Consider the following 18,749-nt stretch of genomic DNA (forward strand, 5'->3'; position numbering starts at 1 on the left):
TAAGCCTTTTAAGAGACTCCATTTGAAAAGCAATATCCTTATTTCAATGAGGCCATTACTACTCAGATAACTTTTTAAAATTTCCTTCATTAGCACTTCTATTGGAAGCTTCAGAAGTATCCCAGATATCCTCGAAAATGACAGGTTTTGTCCTGTTGCATGAATCTGACTTTGGAAACAGGCATTTGGAGCCGTAATCACTAAATAATGTGCCCGTCAAATTTGATGACAAAAGTTTTAAATAAAATAAGGCGATAAAAGAAAATATCATGGCAAATCTATATGTTCTTGGGTTTCCAAAGATTTGTTAAATACAACATCAAAGTATAGGTAACAAAAGAAAAATAGATGAATTGGTCTTAATTAAAGTAAAAATTTTCATGCATCAAAGAAAAAAACTACCAATAGGATAAAGACAGCCTACAAAATGAGAGAAAGTATTTGCAAATCATATATCTGATATATATGTAGAATGTCCGGAATATGTAAAAAACTCCTAAACTCAATAAAAATTAAGTAATCCAGTTCAAAAAAGGCAAAGAACTTAAATATACATTTCTCCAAAGAAGATATATTGTATAAATGGCCAACAAGCACATGAAAACATGTTCTGCACTATTAGTCATTAGTGAAATGAAAAATCAAAACCACAATGAGATATCACCTCACACTTAGTAGGATGGCTATAATTTTTTAGAAAGTGGAAACTGACTATTGTAGAAGAGGATTTGGAGAAATTGGAATCTTCATACAATGTACAGTGTTTCAGCCACTGAGAAAAACAGTTTGATAGTTCCTCAAAAAGTTAAACAGAATTACCATATGAGCCAGCAATTCCATCCCTAAGTATATCCCCAAAAAGAACTGAAAATAGGGACTCAAACAAATACTTATTCACAAATGATCATAGCACCACTTTTCAAAATAATGAAAAGGTAGAAAAACCCCAAGTGTCCATCAATGGATAAATGGATAAATAAATTGTAGTATAACTAACCATACAATGGAATATTGCTCAGCCATAAAAAAGAATGGAGTACTGATGCATGCAACAACATGAATGAATCTTGAAAACATTATGTTAGGTGAAAAAGCCAGATACAAAAGGGCAAATATTGTATGATTCCACTTATATGAAGTAACGAGAATAAGCAAATTATAGACAGAAGGAGGAGCAGGTAGAGGTGGGGTACTGGGAGTTACTATATGTGGGGTGATGAAAGAACGTGGTAATAATGGGGACAGTGGCACAGCATTCTGAATATAATTAATGCCATTAATATGTACACTTTAAAATTTTTATAAATATATATCACATATATATAACATGTTATTCATCATCAATATAAAGTTAAACAAATTTTAGTTATATATTTTACCACTATAAAAAAATAATCATTGAAAATGTACAATTGCATTTAAGGAATCTAACAGTCTTTGTTTTGTTTTTCCTTGACAAATGCCTTTGGAGTAGTAAAATGCAAGTGGGTTTGCATCAAGTTAAATTATCATTCAAAGTTGTCAATATTTTAAGATTAAAAAAAAACAAGATAATTAGAAAGTGGTGATTCGGCTTTTGTCTGTGCTTCCTTTTGAAAGCAACACCCTTCCCATGGAATAAAAGGAAATAAAAAATGAAAAAAATGGGTAGATTTTTGCTGTTCAAAGAATGTATCACTTGAGTTAACAATTGAATTGTGGTCAAATTGCATAGCTCATGAAAAGAATATCACTTTATGTTCAGTTCACTGATGTTGATATTAACACCTAGACTATGGTGAAATCTTTCCAAATATTGTTGGGAACGTATTTCCCTTCTATTCCTTGATTGTTGAGTTTCTTTCTTTCGGAGCTGCCAGGATTATGCAGGTCACAAGGCCTCGCCATTATTCCCTTTAAGCTAAAGCATCACGGACGATTGCTCATGTGAGACTCGGTTCTTTTGCAGAGCACAGGAAACTTGGCAACATGACTGTGACCGTGAGAAAAACTGTCCCCTCGCCCGAGGCTGTGCAGATTCTCTACCAGCGAATGAGGTACGAGTACGAGTTCTACCACTACGTCAAGGAGCAGTTCCACCTGCTGAAGCGCAAGTTCGGACTGAAGTCGCAGGTCAGCAAGCCCCCGCTGAGACCCCAGTTCTTCATCCCATCTCCGCTGGAAACCGAGGAGCCCATTGGCGACGAGGAGCAGGATGACGAGAAGTGGCTTGAAGATATTTATAAGAGGTGATGCTGCCAGCCCTGTGTTGCCTCCAATGGCTTTATCTCCCTTTTCCGGAAAGATTTGTTGTTTGGAGAGGAAAAATCGTGAAGGGACTGAATTAATGCTCGGCTGCATTAAAAAGAACAAAACATTCCCACAGGTTGGGGGTCATTGGGAGATGCCCGGTTTTGCGGGTTTTATCTGTTTAATTTTATTCTGTGTTTTTCTGGCTCCTGGGGTCCTTCCCAGTTATGCTAAGATGACTCCATCACAAGGCATCTCATCATAAAATAGCTTTTCCCTCCAGGTCAATGTGAGAAGGGGAAAATGGAGCCCATGGGCCAATAACTTATCATTTGCAGGAGGAGTTATAGAAATATCACCTCAGTGGTAGGAAACATCCAGCCTTGTATATTTCGCTAGAAATTCAAAACCACTTCAGAGACCAGGGAATCCACTCCAGAAGGACCTAAGAGGAGAAGGTAGGACAGATCAGGACATCAAAAGAGAGGATGCCCCTGGGTTAGTGGTCCATGCCCCCATGGGCCGGATTCCGCCTCTGGTCCATCTCAGGAGACACTTTTCCTCAAGAGCAGCCTATTTGTTATCTCTGAAGGGGACAGTCAGCCTGTGCCACACCCCCAACCAGTATCTCTCAAGGTCAAAGTGCATGACACATTCCATTCAGACATTCCATGTCCAAGCACCATTCTGACGGATTTCAAAGTAGCATGGCAGGGAAAAGAATTTATTTGCTGAGTAAGGAGGAGTGTAGGAAGACAAATCAGCCCTGGAGGTCATGTGGCATAGGCAGATGGTACCGTCCTGCCTTTGCCCCCAAATAGGAAATGAATTTCTCGCCAGCATTGTTTTAACTGCATACCCAGGAGCTAGTTTGGCTCTGATCACAGGCAATGCAAATCTATCAGGCACACCCCTGGCCAGTGGGGTCCCAGAGTAGCTGGTATCTTTCACCTTCTAATCCCTTAAGAGGTGCCTGTTTTGGGTAAAAACGGGTCCTGAATTGTGTGCAGGCAGCAGGGAAACTATGGTCCCATTTCTCATGGAAGCAGCTCACTGCTGAGAACCCTCCTAGGATAGCAAGAAGAGGAGAAGCAAGAGCTTCTGGGTAAAAAATTGCTTGGCCAGTTTTATGAGTAGGTGTCTGCTCCCCAAGTGATCCGAGTAAATGTCGGGTAACATCGTGTCTCCAAAATATCTCCTCCCCATCGCACTCCCATCACCTGCCAGCTATCCATGAAGCCTGGGTTCGGTCATTAAAAGCCCATGTCTTAGATTTTGAAATGGTTTAGTCTTTAACGGCCCCTCCCCCACTGAAAAACCCACGCACTCCTGGGCTGAGACGCAGGGGTACAGGTGGTGGCGGCCGGCAGGGCACATGCCACACATGTTGTCTCCTTCACTGTTTTCTCCCCTGGAGCCAGTCCTTCAAGAGCACTAGCAGATGGTGAGTTGGGAAGAGTTAATAGTAAATAAGACGCTGACTTTACACTAGCTCCACATTTTCTACCTTTCAGAAACTAGCAAGTCTCTCTAGAATTTTCTGTTGTTGTGGTTGTTCACTAAAATTGGATGGTTGCCAAGATATAAACAAGTCATTCGGAACCTGTCAAGGGTGCACTAAAGCTACTTTATCATGAGATGCATTAAGAAGGCTCCGCCCACAGGAGTCAGTGAAGGCTGGGACCGCAGAGGCACAGAGTCCAGCTTTGGCCACTCGTGGGCCTCCTTTCGGCCTCAGAGGACCGGGCCAGCGAAGGGGTGAAGGGGAATGCAGAACTGCGGTCAGTTCTAAGAGAAGAGGAAATATCCTTTGTCCCGTGTAGAGACCAGGGCCCTCCCAGTAGATATACCTTAACAAGCACCAGAAGAATAGTTAATGCTGTTCAAAAAACGAGAACAAGAACGCCGCCCAGTACATTGTGAGCCATTTCTATGAAACCGCCTAGAGACAATGCTAGTTAGTTTATAAGCTGTGCCATCTCACCATCTGAAAATACAGTTGAGTTGGCTGAGAGTTCTCTGCTCTTGTCAGGACAGTGGGACAATTGGCCATTTGACAAGCGTATCTCTGAGTTCAAGTTCACAGGAGCACGTCTGCCTGTGTGTTCAAAGGCATTTGTCAGCAGTGATCATTGTAGCATCACGACAGAAGATGCTGACTGACTGACTTGCAGGGCCTTAATGTTATTTTGTCGCAAACAGACAGCCTTTTAGGTCCGTAAAGTCAAAGCACTTCATCAGTACAGTTGGCCCACATGACAATATTCCTTTGGCCCTGAGCCCAACACAGTTTGTACTTCATGAACTATATTGTACATTTTACATAGTTTAATTTAAAAAAAATACATTTTAAGCTGGTTGATCTTTAACTGCCTTATTTATTATAACCTTTCAGCACATTCCAAGGTTTTAGTTACTCAGGAAGGAGTTAATTAAAATGATTTTATTTTGGTCTGATGGTTGTTTTTTAAAAGGAAAATTATTATTATGAACCTGCAGCCTACTTTCCTTGAGTGCCGTAAAAGTGCTTGTAAATCTTTTTTTTTTTTTTTTTTTTTAAGAAGAATGAAAAAAAAATGGTGTTTGGCATTGATGGAAACTGAAAAATATATATGGGACTGCAACACGAGCTGAGCTGAAATAAAAGCAATCTGTGTTTGAGATGAAATATTCCTTAAGTTATTCATTACCCATGTAAATAAATGAATATAAATAAGTGGACATTTTTCTCATTCTGTGGATACCTGGAATAAAAGTGCCTGCCGTTCCTCAGCCTCTTTAATTGGCCAACCTTTTTTTCTTCAAGATGTCATTTTTTAGAAAGATGTCTTTTTTAAAAATCTGTAAACTCTCATTCTTGCAATTAGATGACACACACAAAAAAAAAACTGGCTGAAAAAATTAAGCTAGTCATTCATTCATCTCATTGTGTCTATAAATCACTAAGCAGCTGCTGACTTGATTGCTGTGCCTGCCGGTTGGTTAGATGTCAACCTCTGAGCAAGTTGGCGCTGACTGGGAAAGCAGAGATGTGCCACCTGCTGATCTCTTCCCCAGATGTGTGGAGCCTCAAAAGCTGATGATCCTAACCTCCCAGAAATGCTGTCCCTGAGCAAGTTCCCTGCTGCATCAAAGGGAGCTGACAGAGAGAGAAATCCCTGCTTTCTAGATGCTGAATTCCAACTACATTCCAGATACATGTGACTACTTTGTAGATGAAAAGAATAGAAGTCTTGGTACTAAATGAAAGAGAAATCCGTTTTGGTCATCACATAGTTTACTTCAAGAATCTCTGAGAGTCTTAAACCACAAAATGATGCCTGGTTACCTTTCTTTATCACTCAGTTTGTTGTTCCGTGGCCCAGTCACGTGATGTTTGACTCGGCATGAACTTTAAAGGCAAAAGTACTAAACAAAACCTGGACTACACCCCCTCTGGAGCTGCTTGTGTGGTCTGAAGTTCTTTGTAAATTGTCCTGCTACCTGTGGGTTGGTCCAGTGAACTATTTGGCTTTAGGTTAATTTGATAGATGTTGGCAGTATTTTGTAAAAGGCAAAATGATGAGCCACAGCCATTCAGAAAAATTGTTCCGTAGATCAAAATTGTGAAATTCTCTTCAAGTAAAACGAAAGAGGATTCATTTTACTAAAATGATTTACTTCACATCTGATGACAAAGAAACCAGTTTAAAAAAAAAAAAAAGTATTTTGAACATTCTGCAATAGAAAAGACTATTTTAGCTAAAATCCAGATTAAGAGTCTGTTAAGGAAAACACATGGAACTTCTTTCGTTGTGGTGTGACCCTGTGTATTAGTTTACGGGAGCTGTCATTACAAAGCTCCATAAACTGGCTTAACCAATAAACATTTATTTTCTCACGGTTCAGGAGGCATGAAGTCTGAGATCAAAGTGTCAGCAGGCTGATTTCCACTGAGGCCTCTCTCCTTGGCCTGTCCATGGCTGGCTCTTCCTTCTCTCATCACAAGGACTATTCTCTGTCATGCTCATATCTGTGTCCAATTTCCTCTTTTTTTAAAAAAAAATGTATATATTTTTATTGATTTTGGAGAGGAAGAGGGGGGAAGAGAGAGAGAGACTCATTGATTGGCTGCCTCCTGCATGCCCTACATTGGGAAATGAGCCCACAACCTCGGCATGTGCCCTGACCAGGAATGGAACCGTGACCTCCTGGCTCATAAATCAATGCTCAACCACTGAGCCATGCTGGCTGGGCCAAATTTCCTTTTCATAAGGACACCAGTCATACTGGACTAAGGCCCACGCTACAGAGCTCATTTTAGCTTGATTACCTTTAAAAGGTCCTATCTTAAAATAATAGCCACATGCTGAGGTACTGGGTCCGACACCTCAACCTAGGAATTTTTTAGGTGCACAGTTCAGCCCATCACACCAAGATCACAGCAGAAAAGTTAGAGCAGAGGAACAAAAATCTAATTCTGAGAAAAGCCAGCCTGAAATCACAGAGCCCTCGAGCTGCTGTGGGACTCAGCAGTTACCCTGTCCATTCCCTCCGTTACAGGAGAGGGGATCAAGTTCCAGATGGAAGACGCAAATTCATCACATTTTTTTTCCATTGAGGGTTGATTAACTTTTGAGTATCTACCACATTAAGACTTTTAAGAGTTGATAAAGTCAGGATCCATCTACTGTCCTAGAATCTACAGTGACAACGAGGCACCGTCAGCCACCCTCAGTGCCATCTGCCACATGGAAGCCCCCGCCCCACATGGCTCTCCTCCTCGGGCTGTTGGCTGTGGGGTTGCCTCCCGCACAGGAAGCCCTATTGGTTTTCAATTGCATAATCTTCAGAGAGAGATGTCAAAATAAATACGTTTTACTCTAGATTTTTCCTCTCTCCTGAAAGGAGGCAGAGAGGTTCTCATTTCTGGATAAACAGATCAGACCGAGTGTGCCCATCTCAGATTGCAGGGTTTTATTTTTCTTAAAGGTGAAATGAAAATTCATGTCCTACTTCCTGCAAGGCATTTCAGATGGACCCATCCCAAAAAAAGAAAGTCAGATGCAGCTCGTAAAACGAGGTGAAGTCGAGTGCAGGCATGCCCCTGGAAAACCAGAACGAGGATGGCCGGGCCCGCGGGCTCTCCGGCCTCCTCGCTCACGGCCGGTTTCACTCACTTGAGAATTCCTTTCTGCAGAGGGTGGGCGGGCTGCCTCCCAGCTCCCAGCACTGCTGGTTCCCGGGAACACCCAGGCCACAGATGTTCACGGGTCACAGAGCTGTGAACTGACCACTTGTGCACTTTGGATTTCCATGTGTAAACACGGGGATTCCCTTTTCAGAAAGAAAAAAAAAAAAGAAAGAAAGAAAGAAAGAAAGAAAAGGGGGGAAAAGAGGGGAAGAAAAATCACCATGCAAGGGAAAAATGTGAGCTAAGTTTTTCCTTTTGGAATCTTGGCATGTGACTGTAGCTATCTTCAATCTGGCTTTCGCCAGACGCTGTATGCTTTGAGCAGGCATGGAGCAATCTGCCTCGCCTGCGCTGCCAGAACGTTCAGACTTGACCTGTAACACGCTTCTGATTCCAGTCCTGAGCGGAGACAGCCGGAGGACAGGCTGCGGCAGACACAGCTTGCGGGCTGCATGGTGCAAACACGGAGGCGGCTGAACCAGGAAGCAGAGCGCTTGACTGACTAGGGCAAGGAATATGCACTGGCCAAGTCCCCAAGTTCAAGTCCCAGCTGGTCTGTTTCACTGGGTGCTTGAGTGAATCACTTGACCTCCTCATGCCTGAAGTCAACGCAGCTGGAAGGCCTTAGGAAGAAAATAGGACGTCCATCGAAAACCAAGAGCTTCTTCTGGGATAAAGCTTTCCCACCCTCCACCCCCATATTGCTAAGAGACTAAAAGCCACAATCCTGGGGCTAAAAAATATTCTTTCCCTCTCACCCCACAAAATGCTGTGTCCCAAACAAGAAAGACTAAAATTACAAGAAAGACTAGGCCCATTGATGCCACTAATCCCCCATATCTGCAAATATTATGCCCTGTGTACTGAGGGTCCGTGGGAAACAGCCCTCCTGTATTGTGATGTACGTTAGAATTATCCCATGCCATTATCCTAGACAAACCACTCTGTGGATTCCCCCTTTTCTCTAACACTCCGATTGGGAGGAGTTTATCTAACTGTGAGTTATAGGATTCATCTTTGCCTCGCAGTTTCTACTAAATCCAGGAAGAAGCCTTAGCACCCAGGTGATTCAGTACAGGTTGTGTACAAGGAAAAGTCTTAATAAAAGTCCAAAACCTGTGCTTTGGGAGTCCTGTTTCATTCTCAGAAGCGCCATCGCTTTGTTGTGGGAGAAGTCTTGCAGGGATGTCCTGGACCAGGGCTGATCCCTCTGATCCCACCATAGGGTTGAAGCTTTTCCTATATGGAATTTTAGTGTTTTGCCTAAGAAAAGAGTTATGACACTCCCCGCAAACTTCCGCACAGCCACCCTATTGGCTGCTTGCATCCAATGTACTATTTTCTTCCTTCCTTTGACACGCTTTCCTATCTGTTCCCTACCTTTGATGAAAGTGGATGAAATTCTAACCCAGTGCATATGCCCAAAGGATGATTCACAAACCAGGTGTATGAGATAGAGATGGAGAAAAATGTCATTGTGTTTAACCAGTTGAGAAATGCTACAGTTCAAAATCTATTGTTGCACAGCACTGTGGTATTTTAAGAGCACACTAAGGACTTGGAGGAGTATGGTAGTTAAAAAAAATAAGTTTATCTTTGTTGAAGCCCAGATTTCTCAAAACTATTTGACATGAAACCCTGTTAAGACCCGTTAACATCCTGGGGAAGGAGCATTCTGGAGATTATGCTTCGGAAAACATTGCTTTCATATAAGTCACTTTTCCCCATCAGAGCTACTTTCCTTCTGCTCTGTATGGTTCCATGTTTAGTCTTCCAAATGGTCCGTGTATCCTGCTTGAGGAAAATATATCCGCAGATGCTTAACATTTTGTTAAGTATAAGATGGGGCAAATAACATTTATGGTAAAATAATTCCCAAAGAATCGCCCTTCCATTGGGCTTATTCTCCCTAATCATATTCCTCTACCTCACAAGAGAGTAAGACACTTGTCTTAAAATATTTTTGTGCTTAATATTTCTTGGGTATCTCTAATTAGTTCACTATGATGCTCAAATCAAATTGGATAAAGGACGTCTGCCCCTTTTCTTCCCTGACCTGAGGCTGGTTTTACAGTAGGAGGAGAACAATGGCAGCATAGACAGGTCAAGTTGTTCAGGTAAGATTGGTGATTGGAGATAATGCTCTGCTTTGCACACCATGGTACCTGTGTTGTTCAGTACACTAGGGGGAGCCGTACCCATTACAATTTACCCACCAAATCCCAAGCAAGGCCTTTCCAAACCTAACTTTTCTCCCAAACCTGCTTATTTTCCTCCCAAGCTTAAGAGTGGTGTGGCCCTGAAGGAAATCGTGGTTCGTGTACTTAAAACACAACATTCACACTGTCAGTAGATCAGTGAGTTATTATCTTTCCTAGGTTGTGTAACCTGCTTTAGTTTTGTTGTTATTATTTTCAAATTACTATTGTATTATTAAAATCATTGTTTATCAGATCACCTTCCCTGAGTGTGTTGTATACAACATGATTGAAATTCCAATTCGATAATCAAGAGAGGACTCCTGTGTTGATTTGATGGTCATGAAAACCCTCAGGCAATATCACCACGGCAGCTGTAAGGTGAGTGGAAAGTAAGTACATGAAACAAAAAGGAGGTAGGAAGAAGTTAAGAATCGCCTGTTAATCAGGGCGGTCTAAACTAGAAAAAGATTCAGATAACTCTTAGTTCATATTTTCTAACATGTAAGAATTCACTAGCACGCATGGGGGCTAAGTATGGAGAAGGTGAGAGCTCAGTGAGGACTTGAATAAAGAGGTTCCATGTGGGATTTGTCCCACTGCGGAACATGGTATTTGCAGAAGCTAGCAGGGCAGATTTAAAGCACAAAGAAGTGCACTCTGCTCTCTCAGCAGATTTGCAATAAAGGTATTGCACCCTGTTTGTGTAATGGAAATAAAGGCCCGGTGAAGTTACATAATGGGCCCACGGTAGTACAGTAAGTGGCAGAGCGAGGAGGCATGTTCAAAAAGGCAAAAGAAGACTGAACCTGACTGCCAAGGATTTTGAAAGAATTTTTTTTTATTTTACTCTAAGGGCAATGAGGCACCCTTAGACATTTCAGAATGAGAGAGGAACACGAGGAAATTATTTTTCTTTTTCTAAATTAATTTGCAGGGGAGCTGATTATTCTCCCTCTGCCCTCCCCCATCCTGTTCAGTACTCACTATCTCCTGAGATGCTGATCCTGTGAATGGTATCACTGGATTCCCTGCCTATTACCTCTTCAATGTGCTTGGCCAGTGAGTGGTGTGCAGAAGACGAGGAACATCTGAATGAATTCCGCCTCAGGTTATATAATGAGTGAAGAAATATAGACAACTCTCTGTCAATCATCCCCATGTACACCTGGGGGATAAGCTGTCAGGAGCAGAAGAAGCAGGCAGAAGCCAGACCTTGAAGATGGCACCATTATGGCCATGACTGATTTTAATCAATGGAAAGTAGTATCCTGCCCAAAGGTGCTTGGTAAATAGTTGTTGAGTTGGATGGACCAAAAGGAGCTAAAGAAAATACAGCGTTAACTCAAGTATTTCCAGTGACATAAATGAGACAGTGGGGTAAGAGAGCCGACTTAGTGGGCAGAGAAGTTCAGTTTGGATGTGTTGAGTCCACCGTGCTTGCTCACCCTCACCTCTTCCTCTATTTCACCATCTTTAGAGGCAGGGTTCCCCGTGGGCATCACATCAATCCTTGCAGCATTCTACCTGGCCACCAGTGGCTGAGACTGGGTCCCAAATTCCTTCAAGACAACACCAGAGCACTAATCAAATGTGCTGTGATAGGAGCAAAGGTTGGGAAACACAGTTCTAATTTATTGGACCTAAAATATGCTGAGTTTTTGTCCTGATTTATTTTCTCAAAACAAGTCTTCTTCCCAAGCCCCACAATTCCTTTCCATAAACACTAATCATTATCTGCCTTTCATGTGAATAATGACAGCAGAGCACTGATTCACTGTCAGTAAGATACCTGTTTAATTTTTCTAGGGAACATGATAGATGAGAAACCTTCCCATCTTGGACTTCTTCAGACCAATTAGGGTGAAGAATGTGGCAAAATTGACCTAAAATAAAATATTTGACCTCATGCTCATGAGCACAACTTTGAACAAGCTGGCCCATAACATATCCCAAGAAAAATAGGAATTAGACATTATTTACCATCCTTGTGCTAAAAATCATTAACCTATGCCCTACACTGAAGTGGTTTAAAGGTAAAAGTTTTCCATAATTATAAATGTTATTTAGTATTGACCAGCTCAACCCTAATCAATATCCAGTCTTGGTATTCATCCCCAAAGAGGGTTTTATGTGGATTATTGTCATTGAAATATAGATATGCTGCAATTAAAATATTTTAGAATTCATAAATTAAAAAATACAAAGGGTAATTTATTTGATTGGGTAGTTTAGAAATCAGAGGTATTATTTTACTTTAGTTGAACATACTAATGCTGTACATTTTTACAGTTCCATATGATGTTTTAAAATGCTGACATATATGTCATATCAAGTCTGTGTGTAGACAGTTACATGGATTAGGAAGCTGAAGCTCAAAGAGGAAATGGATTTACATAAAGTTACATATCGGTAGATGCTGAACTGATTCTAGAATGATCTGATTCCTTGTTCAAAACTTCTTTGTCTAAACTATACCTCCATAGCCAATTTATAGGAAATAATTTTATTTTTCTTTCATTCACCATATATACATGCTTATCACATAATAACTTTAGGGCTCCCCTAGGAGCATTTGAGCTTTTGGCCTGATTCATTATAATAAAAACTAGAGGCCCGATGCACGAAATTTGTGCAAGGGGCTTGGCCCTCACAGCCCTGGCTTCATCCAGAAGGTAGTCCAGAAGGATGTCTGGAAGGTTGTTCAGCTGTCTGGTTTAATCAGCATATTACACTTTTATTTTTATAGATGGTGGCTCTTCATTGGGGGCATTTTTTGAAGTTCTAATTCCAGACACAAGCCTTTTACGTGGAGGTTCTACAGAGTAAGAGCTATATTTTACCTGGTTTGATCTTTACTACATTCTACATGTCACTTTTAGTGCAAATTTTACTTTCAAGGGAATAAAGAGAAAAATGGCAGAGTGGATTAAGACATACATTTGGTTAAATGAAAATCTAAAAAATGCCCCCTCTTCCCAGTCCTTGCAAATTTGTGTCCAAGTCGTGGGGCCAGAGGGTAAAAGCAAGGAAGGGGCAGGCAGCAGCAAAGGAAAAGATGTCAGGGTTCCAGCTTCTTCCTCTCCCTGGTTACCCCCTCCCCGCAAAGACTCCCCTTCATTTCATCCCTGGATCTCTAGGCAATTAATCCCGTGATGGTCAGGTGACATAGGAGAGGTGCATGCTCTGCCTACGTCTTGAGTTCAACTGGCGATAATTAAGGAAAATTGCCCATGTGCCTTCCCAGGCGGCCCTCTACAACAATATGCACATCCAAGAAATGTAAACATAGTTTTTACTTGAATTAAAGTATTATATGTAGGTTACCCTTTGTTGATTTTTTAAAAATTTGTTAGTCTCATTATCTTACTGTCGGTTGGATATAAATTCAAAACCCTTCCCTCTGTTCTGCCGGCGTGGCTCAGTGTTTGATCATCGACCTATGAACCAGGAGGTCACAGTTCAATTTCCAGTCAGGGCTCAGGCCTGAGCGGCGGGCTCAATCCCCATTGTGGGGCATGCAGGAAGCAGCTGATCAATGATTCTCTCTCATCATTGATATTTCTATCTCTCTTTCCCTCTCTTCCTCTCTGAAATCAATAAAAATATATATTTTTTTTAAAAAAAAAATCCTCTTCCTTCTGGCTATGTCACTCTAACCAGCCTCAGAGGTGGAATTGTCTCCATCATGGCCTGCTTACCACATTATCCTGGGCAGACCATTTCTATATTCAGTAAAAACACATGCTTGCCAATAAAAAATATAATTTTCCACATTTTCAGTAGGATATGGATAGGATTGAGTATGAAGTTAGAGCTTTTTACTTGCATGAGTTATATTTTAATTAAGAAGGTTGTTCTAAAATTTCACTATGTCAAATATTCCTAGAATAATTAAGCCATGTCCAAGTATTTCTAACAACTTTCATTATAGTTAAACACTTGTTGAAGTGAAATTGGCTATGGAATTGGCTATCACATGTAAAGTGATTATTTTTATAGACTATCTCTACCAGTTTGCTGAGATTTTCTCTTTAGCGGAGCTCAGATATCTTCAGATTGCCAAATAATTGCAGGGTTACTTTCTAGCTCATTGAAATGGAAAATATATTTGTCTTTCATTCACTTGTAAATTTATTTTCCTGGACACTACAGGCATAAATCAGAGAAAGGACTTGTAATTTGTATGGTCATAATCAGGGTTTGAACAATCTCATTATAGCCTGTTTCTACATAGAGCCAGGAAGACAATGAACAGAATGATCTAAGGATCTGAACCAATGATCCTGATTTGTCTCTGCTTTTTTAATTCCCTCTGAACTATACAGAGCCAGACACTGACAGCAGGCCACTTACTGTGTCCAGATACATTGTTGATTTCATTTATTTCACAACTTGAGTCAAATTTTTTTCTTGAATATACTTTTGTAATTGTGTGGGCTTGTTGGTTTCAAGTGTCAGAAACCCAACTCTAGTTCAGACAAGAAGGAAATTTATTGGAAGGGTAAAAAGTATAAAATCAAAAGAAGAATTGAAATATGAAGATGCAAGATGGACTAGGGTTCAGCTGGACTCGAGGGCAATTAGAACCAGGAACTATTTGGTGTTTCTCTGTCTCTCTTATTACAGACCAGCAGAAAATGTGATACTCACCCCGTGTGCACCCCCTGAAGCTGCCAGACCTCACTTGTAGCATCTCTCACCAGGCAGGAGCTGGCTCCTTACTAGTCAGTTCTGGGAAATCTTGTGTTTAGCTGAGTCAGGCTCTCAAGCTCCCACTCCTGAACCAATCAGAATGCCAGGAGGAAGGTTCTCAGGATATAGATCACATGATCCCAGAGACTGCTAAATATTGTGAATGAATAGCTACCCGAAGGAGAGTCCAGGAGAGTCTATTTTTAGATTTTTTTTTAAAGTTCTTTTCATCATTTCTATAACAATTAAAAAAACACACAACAGCTACTTTTGTGAAAATAAACTAGTGAAAATATCATTTTAAAACTGGAATAATATAACTAAATTCAGCAAGGAAAATTAAAATTAATTGCAATCTCATCACCCAAATATTTAGATTTTATTTCATATCCTCCCAGACTTTTCTATAGACATATATTCTTTCCTATGTATAGTATATCATTGAGATCATGTTAAAGGTAAACTCTATATTCTGCTGCCCACTTAAATGTAAAAAGAATACTCTTAATCTAATCACATTTTGTATGTATGGGTCTCTTTATTTATTTATTTTTTTAATATATTTTATTGATTTTTCACAGAGAGGAAGGGAGACAGATAGAGAGCTAGAAATGTCGATGAGAAAGTAACATTGACCAGCTGCCTCTTGCACACCCCCTACCAGGAATGTGGCCGCAACCAAGGTACATGCCCTTGACCGGAATCAAACCCGGGACCTTTCAGTCCGCAGACCGATGCTCTACCACTGAGCCAAACTGGTTTCGGCTATGTATGGGTCTCTTTAAATCAGGGAATCAATGATACATCAGACCATCTGTGAACAACTTGAAAGTGCAAAAATATTGTAGTGATATGCACTTTAGTGTGTATTTCTCCTGGGAAGGGCTCCACCCATAGTTTTACCAGATTCTCAAAGTAGTCTGTGACCAGGAATTATGGCATTCAAGTTTTCGAAGCACTTCCACATCTTATATAATAAAAAGCTAATATGCAAATCAACTGAACAGCAGACAACCAGTCACTATGATGTGCACTGACCACCAGGGGCAGATGCTCAATGCAGGATATGCCCCCTCCCCCCTCCCCCTCCCCCCCTTCTCCCCCAGAAGCTGGCTCACTGCTGGGAGCTTCTCCCGCCTCCACAGCAGCGCTAAGAATGTCTGGCTGCTGAGAGGGCACAGTTTAGGCTGAGGGACCTCCCTGAGTGCACAAATTTTGTGCACCGGACCTCTAGTAAGTAATAATAGGCTCAGAGCTGCATAATTAATATTCCACTTTCAACTAGTCTCAAGGGACATAAGGTTCATGATACATATCAAACTCTAACTTGCAAATGCATGAATTTGAGTCACCAATGTTCAAGCCAGACCCTTACTGTGTGGCTGGGCCTCTCCAGTGCCCAGCCTCTCATCTCAATCATGTTCCCTTCTCCCCGCAGGACTAACTGTGTGAATGGTCACAATAGCTTGTTTCTGTGAGCTGTGGGGGCTTAGCAGCTAGAGGAGGCTGGCAGCTGCCAGGAGGTGAGCAGGGTACTATGGAGAAGAGATTATGAGAGACAGACAAGGCTCTGAGGGTCTTGCATTTTGGATATTGATGGTGAATTACAGAGGCACAGATAGAACTGACCAAAACGTCTTAGCAAGACTGAAGCTATTTCACTGTCTGACTCACTAGGGCTCTTGGGCACAGTGACTTCAGAGCAAGATCATGCAAATAATTCAAAACCAAAAGTGAATCTTTCAGGCAAATTATCAAGTTCACCTACACAAATTACACGGAATAGCCAGCTGTCATTCAATCTCCCCTCCAAGGTGGATAGTATACAACTTGAGTGGATTTTCCCCTTCAGAGCCCCTTGGATTGTGCTCCTACTTGATAGTAGCAAACTTACTTGATAGTAGCAAACTTCCCTTTTCACTTTGTGCAGCCTGGTTCTACCTCATAGAGCTCACATTCTCTGTTCCTAGGCACAGGTTTTTTGTTGTTCTTGTTTTTGAAATATACTTCTTTATTGATTTCAAAGAGGAAGGGAGAGGAAGAAGGAAATAGAAACATCAAAGATGGGAGAGAATCATTGATTGGCTGCCTCCTCTGTGCCCCCAACTGGGGATCAAGCCCGCAACCCGGGCATGTGCCCTTGGCCAGAATCGAACCTGGGACCCTTCAGTCCGCAGGCCGATGCTCTATCCACTGAGCCTAGGCACACGTTTTTATCTTAGTTTTTGTGTTCCCACTCAGCGATGGTGATCCACTGGGACACCCCTTCGCGTTGCACAAGCACTTTGAGCACAGAGACTCCCGGCCCGCCATCTGGGTCAGCCCAGGGACCCCAGGAGTGGGAGCAAACCCAAGCTGCCATGGCCATGGCACGTTCTCCGGTGAAGCCAGCATCTCTCCATCTGCTCTGCATCCTAGAGGCTCCACATTTTTCAGATCCATTCTTTGATTTGTCATATGTTAGGGGTCCATCACAAACAATCAATTCCCTCAAATGTGAAGATCCATGTCTCCATTACAAAATTCTTTTAAGCTTCTCAAGGCGAAACACACTCTGTTTCTCACTTTTACTTAGTTATTTTAAGGGGTGCTCCATGAATACTGTACTTAAACATTTAAAAAAAGGAAAAAAAAAATGAAGAGAGAAAAAAATAATTCAATATGGGCATGTTACTCGGAAAAAACCAAGCAGGTAGGTCTCATAAATCAGGCTTTTCCTCTGCTCCGTGGTGTGTGGAATGATTTACAGCGTCCATAAAGGAAATTAAAGGACTTCAGCTCAGAGACACCCCAGAGGCCCAAAGCTGGGATGGTGCAGACAGAGCTGTTTGAAGACATGGCTCTGAGGCTCAGGAAGGGGACGGCTCGCAGCTGCCCTGAGCCCACGGGTGACTGTTCAAAAGCACTGAGGAGGACCGCTCCTAGGCCTTCTGGCTGAGGTGGAGGACAACATCAAAGGAAGAGCAGTCACCGGCAGCTCTGTCCCAGAGCTGGTTAACGGGAGGAATGTAAAGTCAGCAGGGAGAAGGCTGCTGATCAAGCTGTGGACTTCTCAGCCTGCCCGAGTTTCAGGCCTTCCTTCCAGTGTAGGGGACTGCGTAATGAATATGGCTCAATACTCTTTCCTACTGTTTGCAAACATCCTTAGGATACCTGAAATAGAAATACCGGGGTGTGTGTGTGTGTGTGTGTGTGTGTGTGTGTGTGTGTGTATAGAGAGAGAGAGAGAGAAAGAGAGAGAGAGAGAGAGATTATATATATGTATATATATGTATATCTATCTATATCTATATCTATACCTATATATCTATATCTAGAAGAGAGAGAGAGAGAGAGAGAGAGAGAGAGAGAGAGAGAGAGAGAGAGAGAGAGGTGGGCTTCACCAGACAAAGAAAATAACTGCATAAAATAGAATTTAAAAAGTGGTTTCTGAAGAAAGTGAACTGATTTGCACATTCTATCAATTCAGAAAACCAGACATACATAGAATCCAGAAAGGAAAATATTGTAGAAATCCTAATGGAATAAGAGGCTTCAGCTTACAGGACAGGTGACCATTTACTGAGGTGTCCCTAGAAGTCCTAAAGTTTATCATTGAGCTTGAACTAAATATGCCATGTCAATGGATCCTAAAGCAAATGTTCTGCATGTTCCTAGGCCGTGGCTGTGGCCCCGAATGCAGAGCTGTGCTGTTCCTCAGCCAGGAAGAGTTACTTCATATAAAGCAGAGGCCCCAGACTTTTGGAGTTTATGGACCAAGAAAAAATTTTAATGAAAACATGGAACCAAAACCAAACTGTCGGGTTTGTTTTTTCCCCCTTAGTCGAGTAAATAAGAAGAAGGAGACAGAGGAGAAGAAAATGAAAAAGAAGGGGTAGGGGACTCTCTACCATCATTATGATTTTGATAAAAGAATGCACAGTTTAATACCAAAAAACTGAGAACACAGTCTCCAAATTAAAAAAGCAAGAATTTATATATATATATTTTTAAAGTCACTCATTTTTATCTTCTCTCAGGCAGGCTTTGGAGCCAGTGGGTAGAGGAGTGTAGAATACAGCAACGCTGGGTTCAAATATCAGCTCCACCACCTGCTCACTGACCAGCACAGGCTGTTGCTTTAAGTCCCCGGGACTCTGTGCTCTTCTTTGAGGCAGGGATGCTCACTCAGGGACAGCGTGAGAAAAGTCCCACCCCCAGCATGAAGCTGCCCCTCTTTTGGACCACAAACCCTGTCGGCCCAGGTTTTGTGGGATCTTATCTTCTTTCCTTGTTAGAGTCTCATTCAAACTGGATCTCACCTGACTAAAGATGATTCCTGAAGAGATACTTAGGTGGGGGTGAGTGCAGGCTCTGGGTACTGCCCATCCCAGAATTTCCTGGGCCAGTGCTGGAAGCCCCTGACAGCTGCTAGGAAACACATCATTTTGATTTAGAATGAAATTGATTTGTTT

The 18,749-nt window shown here is 41.7% G+C and overlaps 1 protein-coding gene across 1 annotated transcript in view; it reads left to right on the top strand.

Moving 5' to 3' along the window:
* Positions 1-4,890, top strand: part of UST (uronyl 2-sulfotransferase) — a 240,870-nt gene extending 235,980 nt beyond the window's left edge. The window contains exon 8 of the mRNA XM_084890154.1: positions 1,949-4,890. Coding sequence (XP_084746280.1) covers positions 1,949-2,232 — 284 coding nt within the window. The 3' untranslated portion in view covers positions 2,233-4,890. The remainder of the gene's footprint in view (positions 1-1,948) is intronic.
* The last annotated feature ends 13,859 nt before the right edge of the window (positions 4,891-18,749 follow it).

Source organism: Pipistrellus hanaki, assembly GCF_964339955.1.
Source record: "Pipistrellus hanaki genome assembly, chromosome: 7".
Classification (NCBI taxonomy): domain Eukaryota; kingdom Metazoa; phylum Chordata; class Mammalia; order Chiroptera; family Vespertilionidae; genus Pipistrellus; species Pipistrellus hanaki.